The sequence below is a fragment of the Geospiza fortis genome, unplaced genomic scaffold (genome assembly GCF_000277835.1).
Source record: "Geospiza fortis unplaced genomic scaffold, GeoFor_1.0 scaffold4, whole genome shotgun sequence".
Taxonomy (NCBI): Eukaryota; Metazoa; Chordata; class Aves; order Passeriformes; family Thraupidae; genus Geospiza; species Geospiza fortis.
Genome location: NW_005054475.1, coordinates 1,316,467 through 1,327,391, shown reverse-complemented (window position 1 = coordinate 1,327,391; position 10,925 = coordinate 1,316,467). Strand labels below are relative to the sequence as shown.

The 10,925-nt window shown below is 57.2% G+C and overlaps 1 protein-coding gene across 1 annotated transcript in view; it reads right to left on the bottom strand.

Annotated features, from left to right (window-relative positions):
• Positions 1-8,434: 8,434 nt before the first annotated feature.
• Positions 8,435-10,925, bottom strand: part of PAX7 (paired box 7) — a gene marked incomplete at its 5' end in the record, with an annotated part of 151,422 nt that continues 148,931 nt past the window's right edge. The window contains 2 exons of the mRNA XM_031062982.1: positions 8,435-8,550; positions 9,966-10,211. Coding sequence (XP_030918842.1) covers positions 8,435-8,550; positions 9,966-10,211 — 362 coding nt within the window. The remainder of the gene's footprint in view (positions 8,551-9,965; positions 10,212-10,925) is intronic.

Below are 10,925 nucleotides of genomic sequence, written 5' to 3'. Positions count from 1 at the left end.
TTCCCATGCCACACTTGGTGTTTCCCACCCCACATTTGATGTTTCCCATCCCGTATTTGATGTTTCTAATCCCACATTTGGTGTTCCCCACCCCACATTTGATGTTTCCTATCCCACATTTGGTGTTTCCCACTCCACATTTGATGTTTCCCACCCCACATTTGATGTTTCCCATCCCACATTTGGTGTTTCCCATCCCACATCTGGCTTTTCCAATTCCACAGTTGGTGCTTCCAATCCCACACTTAGTGTTTCCCATCCCACAGTTGATGTTTCCCACACCACACTTGGTGTTCCTCACCCCACGTTTGACGTTTCCTTTCCCACATTTGGTGTTTCCCATCCCCTATCTGGTGTTTCCAATCCCACATTTGGTGTTTCCAATCCCACATTTGATGTTTCCCACCCCACAAATGGTGTTTCCAAGCCCACATCTGCTATTTCCCACCCCACAGCTGGCATCTCTCGTCCCACATCTGGTGTTTCCCACTCCACATTTGATGTTTCCCACCCCACATTTGATGTTTCCCATACCACATCTGGCGTTTCCCATCCCACATCTGGCTTTTCCAATTCCACAGTTGGTGTTTCCAATCCCACACTTAGTGTTTCCCATCCCACAGTTGATGTTTCCCACACCACACTTCGTGTTCCCCACCCCACATTTGATGTTTCCTATCCCACATTTGGTGTTTCAGACCCTGCACTTGGTGTTTCCAATCCCACATGTGTTATTTCCCACTCCACATTTGGTGTTTCCCATCCCATATTTGGTGTTTCCACCCCACACTTGGTATTTCCCATCCCACAGTTGATGTTTCCCACCCTACAATTGGTGTTTCCCACCCTGCACTTGGTGTTTCCCATCCCACACTTGGTGTTCCCAATCCCACATTTGGTGTTTTCCACCCCACAGTTGACGTTTCCCACCCCACAAATGGTGTTTCCAAGCCCACATCTGTTATTTCCCACCGCACAGCTGGTGTTTCCCATCCCACATTTGATGTTTCCCGTCCCACATTTGGTGTTACCAATCCCACAGTTGGTGCTTCCCATCCCACAGTTGATGCTTCCCATCCCACAGTTGATGTTTCTAATCCCACATTTGATGTTTCCAATCCCACACTTCGTGTTTCCCACCCCACATTTGGTGTTTCCAATCCCAATTTGCTGTTTCCCACCCCACATTTGATGCTTCCCACCACACACCTGGTGTTTCCCACCCCACACCTGGTGTTTCCCATCCCGGGGTGGCCCCTCTGAGGTGGGTGAGCCCCAAACGCCCCCAGGGCCGCTCGTGGCCGCTCCACCCGTGGGGCCCGGCTGGAGATCAGCTCCCGTTCCCGGGATCCAGAACCTCTCTGGTCTGGCTCCTGACCCCAGGGCTTTGTTCCCAAGGTCTGTTCCCAGCCCTGCACCCCCTCTGCACTTTGGGAATATTTTTCTGCTTGTTAGCTCTGGTGTTTAACACAACCTGAGTGCCCACGGAGCAGGGAACGCCTGGCCCTGCCCGGCCCTGCCCAGCCCTGCCCAGCCCGGCCTGGCCCAGGGCTGCTCGGAATCCATGGAGAAAGGCTCGGCTGTGCTGCAGACAGGCCGGGGAATCGTCCCCACCCCGTGTGGAGCCGCGCTGAAATTCAAAGTTTTATTTATTTTCCCAGCTTCTCCACCTCGCCACAAGCCAGAGCCGGGTTCTGCCTGGTTTTTGAGGCAAAACAGCTGGAATTTTTCTGCTTTGTGTGTTGGATACCCCCGAGGCTCTCCCCCCTCTCTCTGCTATGCAAACAACCCAAAGGCACTTGGACTCAATATTTTTTTTTTCCTTTTTTTTCTTTTTTTTTAATGTATAACAGTTATGCCTGAGTTACAGAAAGACACCTACAGGCAGCAGGTAGTTAAAGCAAAACCAGTTTCTCTTCCTACTAAATCTACTCCATATAGCTGAATAAATTATGGTGCGGTTCCGTATTTACACATTCGGCCCGGAGCGGGTGGGATGAGGCGAACACAGAAGCGAGGATCCCGCAGGGATGGGGACAGGGGACACCCCGCAGCCTGGGGGGACCCGCGGGCACCGGCGAGGGCGGGTTAGTAGCGTTAGATACACAAAGGAGCCAAAGGAGCCGATCTGCTGCGCTGGCCGGGCCCAGTCTGGCCGTGCTGGGGTGGGACGGGGCTGGTGGGGCCAAAGGAGCCCCTCGGGGTCACTGCTGTGCCCCAGGGCGGGCAGGGGTCACTGGCAGGCCTGGGAGAGCGGTGGAGCTGGGAGAGCATCCTGGGTGTGGCCAAGTCTGGCTGTGTCCATCTCTGATACGTCCATCTCCGGAGTATGTCCATCTCTGATACGTCCATCTCTGATATATCCATCTCTGGAGTATGTCCATCTCTGCTGTGTCCATCTCTGGAGTATGTCCATCTCTGCTGTGTCCATCCTTGATATGTCCATCTCTGGAGTATGTCCATCTCTGATATGTCCATCTCTGATATGTCCATCTCTGGAGTATGTCCATCTCTGCTGTGTCCATCCTTGATATGTCCAGCTCTGGCTGTGGCCATCTCTGCAATGTGTCCATCTCTGATATGTCCATCTCTGGAGTATGTCCGTCTCTGCTGTAGCCATCTCTGACATGTCCATCTCAGCTCTGTCCATCCTTGATGTGTCCAACTCTGGCTGTGTCCATCTCTGCTGTGTCCATCTCTGGAATGTGTCAATCTCTGGCTGTGTCCATCTCTGCTGTGTCCATCTCTGGAATGTGTCCATCTCTGCTGTGTGCCTATCTCTGGAGTTTGTCAATCTCTGGCCATGTCCATCTCTGCTGTGTCCATCTCTGGAATGTGTCAATCTCTGGCCATGTCCATTTCTGACGTGTCCATCTCTGGCCATGTCCCTTGGTCACTGTTGCTCTGGTTCTTGGGTGATTTTTGGTCCCCCAGAGTCAGCAGCAGCTGAGGATCCGCTTGGTCACTGCTGGGTGGCCCCAGGTGGCCACAGGTTCCTGCTGTCCAGTTCTCCAGGTTTGGTCCCCATTGGTGGCCCCAGGTCATTGCAGGTGGCCACAGCCAGGTTCTTGCTGTCCAGCTCTCTGAGCTTGGTCCCCGTTGGTTGCCGCAGGTGGCTGCAGGTGGCCCCAGTCAGGTTCCTGCTGTCCAGCTCTGTCCAGCTCTCCAGGTTTGGTCCCTGTTGGCTGCAGGTGGCCACAGCCAGGTTCCTGCTTCCCACTTCTCCAGGTTTGGTCCCCATTGGTGGCCCCAGGTGGCCGCAGTCAGGTTTCTGCTGTCCATCTCTGTCTGGCTCTCCAGGTTTGGTCCCTATTGGTGGCCCCAGGTAACTACAGTCAGGTTCCCTCTGTCCAGCTCTCCAGTCTCAATGTCTGTTGGTGGCCCCAGGTGGCCGCAGGTGGCCCCAGCCAGGTTCCTGCTGTCCAGCTCTCCAGTCTCAGTCCCCGTTGGTGGCCCCAGCCACGTTCCTGCTGTCCAGCTCTCCAGTCTCAGTCCCCGTTGGTGGCCCCAGCCACGTTCCTGCTGTCCAGCTCTCCAGTCTCAGTCCCCGTTGGTGGCCCCAGCCACGTTCCTGCTGTCCAGCTCTCCAGTCTCAGTCCCCGTTGGTGGCCCCAGCCACGTTCCTGCTGTCCAGCTCTCCAGTCTCAGTCCCCGTTGGTGGCCCCAGCCACGTTCCTGCTGTCCAGCTCTCCAGTCTCAGTCCCCGTTGGTGGCCCCAGCCACGTTCCTGCTGTCCAGCTCTCCAGTCTCAGTCCCCGTTGGTGGCCCCAGGTGGCCGCAGGTGGCCCCAGCCAGGTTCCCGCTGTCCCATGCTCTGTCCTGTCCCAGCTCCAGGCCCTCCCCTGCCGCGTCCCCTCCCCGCCCCACCCACCACCCCGAGTTTGTCTCTCGTCAGCAGAGCTGAGGTTGGCAATCCATGAAACAAAACTGAACCAACAGAACAAAACCAAAAGTTACTTTTGACTTTCATACATGAACAAAAGGAAGAAACGAAACAAAACAAAAAGCAAAAAAAAAAAAAAACCCCAAACCCCAAATCAACCCCATCCCACCCCGAAGATTCTGGAATGTCTTTTGAAAACACACAATAGGCAAATTTCTACAGTTCATCCCCCCATCCCCTTTTTTCCTTATTTTTAAGGTTTTTTTACATTTTTCTTTTTTTTTCTTTTTTTTTTTAACTAGCACGGCACTCACTGTGGGTTTTTTTTTCCTTAGTATATAAAAAAAAAAGTCAACTTCCTATAAACATACAGCACATGACCAAATTTCCCAACTAAATGTACAAAGTGCGACCACGAGGGGAAGGTCAGAGAAGAGCTATTTTGTTCCTCTAGGAATTCTATTTACAGCAGTGCCCAGCTGCCCGCGGACATTCTGGGGAAGGGGATTGGCAGGGAGGTTTCTGCAGTGCTCCCTCCTTTGAATTTCAGATTTTTTTTGGGGTCCTGCCCTTGGGTGAGGCGGCCAGGCCCGGCTGTCCATGGGGGAGGTGACAGAGGAGGGAGGAGCAGGAGGAGCGGCCAAGGGATTCCCTGGAATGATGGAGCCTTTCCTTGCGGCTGGGCAGGCAGCGAGGAGGGCGCTGGGCCGGGAATTCCAGCGGCACGGTGGAGGAGGGATGGGCACAGGATGGAATTGGGATGGGCACGGGATGGAACTGGGATGGGCACAGGATGGAATTGGGATGGGCACAGGATGGAACTGGGATGGGCACAGGATGGAATTGGGATTGGCATGGGATGGAACTGGGATTGGCAAAGGGTGGAATTGGGATTGGCACGGGATGGAACTGGGATTGGCACGGGATGGAATTGGGATTGGCAAAGGGTGGAATTCCAGTAGCACAGAGGAGGGATTGGCACAAGATGTGGGCCTGGGATGGAATTTGGATTGGCATGGGATGGAACTGGGATTGGCATGGGGTGGAATTCCAGTGGCAAAGAGGAGAGATGGACATGGGATAGAATTGGGATTGGCATGGGATGGAACTGGGATTGGCACGGGGTGGAATTCCAGTGGCAAAGAGGAGAGATGGACGTGGGATGGAATTCCCAGCAGTGAGGAGGAGGGATCGGCAAGGGATGGAATTCCAGCGGCAAAGAGGAGGGATTGGCACGGGATGGAATTGGGACTGGTAAGGGATGGAATTGGGATTGGCATGGATGGAATTCGGCACTCACTGTGGGTTTTTTTTTCCTTAGTATATAAGGAGGGATCGGCACGGGATGGAATTCCAGCGGCAAAGAGGAGGGATTGGCACGGGATGGAATTCCAGCAGTGAGGAGGAGGAGGGATTGGCACGGGATGGAATTCCAGCAGCAAGAAGGAGGGATTGGCACAGGATAGAATTGGGATCGGCACAGGATGGAATTCCACTGGCAAAGAGGAGGGATCAACACAGCATGGAATTCCAGTGGCACAGAGGAGGGCATAGGTGGGAAGGTGCTCCCAGCTGGGGATGGTCAGAAATGTTGTTAAATACCAGGAAATCTCCTGTTTTAGCACTTGCTGTGAGCGGTGCCGAGAGAAATTCCAGCAGGTGTTTCCATCGCTGCCTGGAGACGCCCCAGTCCCTTCGGGGCTCCTGCTGGGAATGACATTTCAGCCAGGCCTGGAATTCTGCAGGGCTTTCGCTTCCTCCAGAGCTCTGAAGTGCAGACACCACGAGCAGCAGAAGCTCCGCTGCTCCCCGAGATCTCCGGAGCAGAGCAGGGAGAGGCCTCGGGGTCACCCGAGCAGTCCAGGGCTGGGGGCTCCTCTGTCCCCTCCGGGAATTGTGTCCCCTCCGGGAATTGTGTCCCCTCCGTGTCCCTTCGGCCTTGCTGGCTGCCCCGGGAGAGGAGGTGGGAATGGAATTGCTCCCAAACTCTGCGATCCAGGGAAAGTTTGGGCTCCGTGTGTGACACAAGGATTTCTGGAGCACCGAGCCTCTGGGTTCAGGAGTCACCTGGGTGCAGCTCCTGCATGGGAGAGGTGCAGGAAAATCCCTCTGGGAATGTGGAGCCAGCTCTGCTGGAGGCAGGAGGCAAAGCTGGTGGGAGCCACGTGTGGCTCTGCCGGGACGCTGGAATCCAGGACAGGTGAGCTGGTCCAGATGGCTGAGGGACAGTGGCCTGGTGGCTCCTGGTGAATGGGGAGGGGGCCAGGCTGGGGAAGAGCCCAGGGAGATGTTCCAGCTGCCAGAACATTCCAGCTGCTTCGGGAAGGGTGGGAGAGGGGAGAATCAGGGAAGCCTCCTTCAGGAGCCTGGAGCGACCACGGGGTCCCTCAGTGCACAGAGGCAGAAAATTGTGTGAAAGCAGAGATCTGAGGGGTTCAGGGCACCACAAACACCGGCAGCCCACGGGGGACACCAAACTCTGTCTGTGGGGGCACAACTCTGCCTGTGGGGGACAAAACTCTGCCCTTAGGGGACACCAACTCTCACCACAGGGGACACAACTCTGCTCATGGGGGACACCAAACTTTGCTTGTGGGGGACACCAAACCCTGCCCATGGGGGACACAACTCTGCTCATGAGGGACACCAAACTCTGATCGTGGGGGACACAACTCTGCCTGTGGGGGACACCAAACTCTGCCCACAGGGGACACAACTCTGCTTGTGGGGACAGAACTCTGCCCATGGGGAACATCAAAGTCTGCCTGTGGGGGACACAACTCTGCTCGTGGGGACACAACTCTGCCTGGGAGGGACACTGAACTCTGCCCATAGGGGACACCAAACTCTGCTCGTGGCCACCACGCCTCTCACACCTCCGCTCCTGCCTCCCAGGCCAGCTTTCCCGGGATAACCCACCAGGAGCAGCAGCTCGGGAGCGCTGGGTGTGCCCCCTCCTGCAATCAGTAACTCCAGGCCAAACCTCCTGAGCCCGCACGGGGAGGGGAGGCGTGACCTCAGCCCCACTGGGAATGCTCAGGGATCCCCAAGGGGCATCACCCCAGCCAAAAGGGAAACGTGTCACCCCCGGGAGGGCAGCGCCTCAGCGGTGACCTGGGGGTGCTGGCTGGGCTTGTCCGAGCGGGGACAGGAGGGGACACAAAGGCAGGAGAGGAGATAAGTGGGGGGAGAAATGCAAGGAAGAGGATCTGGCTTAGAGTGGGGGAGAGAGAGAGAAAGAGAGGGTCCAGCAGCAGAGGAAGGGACCGTGGGACTGGGCGATGGATGGATGGATGGATGGATGGATGGATGGATGGATGGATGGATGGATAATGGATAGATGGATGGATGGATGGATGGATGGATGGATGGATGGATGGATGGATGGATGGATGGACCAAAGCTTTCTCCCATCAGTGAGAACAAGGAACGCCCCAGGAAGGTGAATCCCATCCCTGCAGTGTGGAGAGGGGCAGCTGGGAGCCCCTTCCCATCCTGGCTGCTGCAGAAACCCCTCAGCTCCTCTGTCCTGGCTCCCCGTCCTGGGCAGGGCAGCACCCCCAGGCCCAGCTCCGTTCCCTTCCAGGCCACTCCTGTGGCAGAACCCGGCTCTGTTCAGTGCGTTCCTGGCCCTGCCCTGGAGTCTTTGCTCCCGTGGCCAGCTCAGGGCCAGCAGGGCCACCGGGAGCCCTGCCCCGTGTGCCCGGGGTGTGTTGGCCGCCCCTCGTTGTGCCAGGCCAGCGCTGTCCCCGCTGCTGCTGCTCTGCTGCCGTGTCCTGGCGGTGACACTCGGCTCTGGATTGTCCCTCAGAGGAGCAGTGAGTGTCACTCGTGCCCTTCCTCTCCGCTCCTCCTGCAGCCGTTCACGTTTTCCAAAGGTCCCAGGCTGGCTGGAATTCCACCCCAGCCCGGCTTAGCAGTGATCTGGGGAGCCACCGGTGAGAAGGGAGGGTAGGCTGGGCTGGGGAAATTTGCTGTCCCTTGAATAAATGTTTTTCTGCTTTCATTCGTCTTTGCAGTTTGTTTGTTTGTTTGTTTGTTTTTTAAACAAGTCCTTATTTTTTTGGTCCATAGGTCTTCCGTGGTCCCGATTTACATCACCCTTAACGCTCAGCTGGGTTATTCCTTCCTATACAACATTCACCAAATTTACAGCAACGGAAAGAAAAGGGAACAAAATGAAACTTTTTCTTTTTCCTTTACAAAGAAAAAAAACCCCAAAGCGCTCAATTTGGCTTTGACTATGCCAGCTACCTAGGGAATGGAAAGTCCTGGAGTGTGGGGAATGTTGTGACCAGGGGCTTTGGAGGGAGGGCTGGACCAGGGTTGATAAATGCACCCAGCCCGTGGTGTCTGGCCACAGGAGGAGTCAGGCTTAGAGGCTGGACCTGCCCCTGGAATGTTCTGGAGGAGCTGGATCCTGGGAGAGCTCCCCCGTTTCCCATCTCCTCGGCAGCCGGGGTGGAACGGGGCAGGGAGGAGCTCTGGGGCAGCCGGGGTCTCCAGAGGTGCCTGGCCTGGGGGTCTCCAGGGCTGCCTGGTGTGGGGCTCTCAGTAGGCCTGGCCCGTCTCCACCGGCAGCAGCCCCAGCACGGCCGAGTGCTCGCCCAGCTTCATGCGGCGCTGCGTGGACAGGCTGACGTTCTTGGCCAGGTAATCCACGGCGGCTGCGGGGGAAAGGGACAGTGAGGACACTCGGTGAGCAGGCCTTCAGCCCTGCAGGGCAGCACCAGGGACATCCTGCTCTCCTTGAGTAAGGATTCAGGGCTGGGCTGGGGCATTCACACACACCAGGGACCTCCTGCTCTCCTTGGGAGGGGATTCAGAGCCGGGATGGGGCATTCACACATACCAAGGACCTCCTGATCTTCTGGGAAGGGCTTAGAGCTGGGATGGGGCTGTCAGGAGCAGGACAGGTCCTGCAGGGCAGCAAGGACAGCCCAGAGCTGTCACACACATCAGGGACCTCCTGCTCTCCCAGGAAGGGCTCAGAACTGGGCTGGGACTGCCGGGAGCTGCTGTGGGGCTCAGCACAGCCAAGGGGAGGGGAAGCCCACAACTCTCTCTATGAACACCCGAAAGGAGCTGAAACTCCGCATGGAAAAGGGGCGTTCTGAGGGAGCTGCTGGGGGTTTGGGATAAACCCTCCAGGCTGCCACTCCGGGCGATGCTGCTGGATGTGATTCCAGAGGTTTCGCTGGAGGCTGCCCAGCTCTGGGCTCGCACCTGCCTCGCCCGCTGCTGCGAGCCCTGCCTGCCCCCCGCCCACCCCCGCTGCGGCGACCCCTGCCTGCCTCCTCCATCCCACAGAAACCTCTTCCCTCGCTTCCATCCGGGAAGGGAGCGCAGCCCCGGCCCCGAGGGGATGACAGGTCCCGGCTGGCCCGGGGTGAGGGGACAGGGCTGGCACAGGACGGTGACACTGCTCATTAGCCGGGCTTCAGTCAAAGTCCCCCTCCGCGCCTCTAATGGCCCCAATTAGATTAATCAGGAGCTGGCAGGAGCTGCCCGATCGCTGCCAATGAGTAAACAAATCTCAGCCATCAACGTCCTGTCAGCGGCGGGCCCCAGAGGAGCCCCTTCCGCGCACCAATCCTGATTAGACTTGGCAGATCCATTAGAATTCCCTTCACGCTCCCGCGTTCCATCACCGGCATCATTAACGCGGCCCTGGCCTCTGGGAGCGGCGGATTCGCCGGCCCCGCTCCCCGCCGGGCGGGATGGAGAGGGTCTGGAGCGGGAGAGACCCGGGATAACCCAGCGGGAGCGGGAGGAATCCCGGGATAACCCACTGGGAGAGATCCCGGGATAACTCACCGGGAGTGGGAGGAATCCCGGGATAACTCACAGGGAGCGAACCCGGGATAAGCCACCGGGATCGGGAGAGACCCGGGATAACCCACCGGGAGCGATCTCGGGATAACCCAGCGGGAGAGACCCGGGATAACCCACGGGGAGGGATCGCGGGAAAACCCACCGGGAGTGAACCCGGGATAACCCAGCGGGAGGGATCCCGGATAACCCACCGAGATTAGGAGGAATCCCAGGATAGTCCACTGGGAGCGATCCCGGGATAACTCACCGGGAGCGAACCCGGGATAACCCACCGGGAACGGGAGAGACCCGGGATAACCCACCGGGAGCAGGAGAGACCCGGGATAACCCAGCGGGAGCAGCAGCACGCCCGGGAGCGCGGGGTGTGCTCCCTCCGCCTCGCACGGGGTCCCTCCCCCAGCTCTCATGCAGAACTTTCCCGGATGTTCCGGGGGTTTCACCGCTCCGCTGTGCGGTGTGGCCCTGTCCCCGGTGTCACCCGCGCTGGGTGGCCCTGGGGGAAGGAGCGGGGGGAGCAGGTGGAGCCCACAAAACCCTGGAATGGTCAGGAAGGCTGGAAAAGCCCCATGAGATCATCGAGCCCAGACCTTAGCCCAGCACTGCCCGTCCCAAAAGCTGCCTCCGAGCACTGGATCCGTTTCTGGGGACAACCCCAGGGCTGGCATCTCCCCTGGAAGCCCTGAGCCCCTTTCCATGCAGGAATTTCCCCCCAAATCCAACCTGAGCCTCCCTCGGTGCTGTTTGAGGCTTTTGTCCAGTCCCGTTCCCTGCGAGCAGAGCCCGACCTCCCCCAGCTCCAACCCCCGGCCAGGCTGGGAGCTCGGTGGCAATTCCATCCTCCCAAAAAACCCCAAACATTCCCTGCTGTGCCCGTGGGAGGAACCCAGAGGCACCAGGGGATGCCAGGTCAGAAATCAGGGATGGGGTTTGTTGGTTTAACGGGACAGAAGCCAAAATAAACCCAGAAATTTACAGAAGGTGTTTGTCTGTTTGTTTTGTTTAAGTGAGAGGGAAAGTGAGGCTGGGTTTGTTTGTGTAAAACTGGGAAAAAGGAGAAGGGAGTGGAGAGGGATTCTCTGATTCCCAAATCCTGGGGTTGTCCCGTTACACAGAGCCTGTTCCAACCCCATAACCGCCATTCCCATAATATAATTTGTATAATGAAATTATAAAATTTATATAATTTATATAATATAATAGATACTAT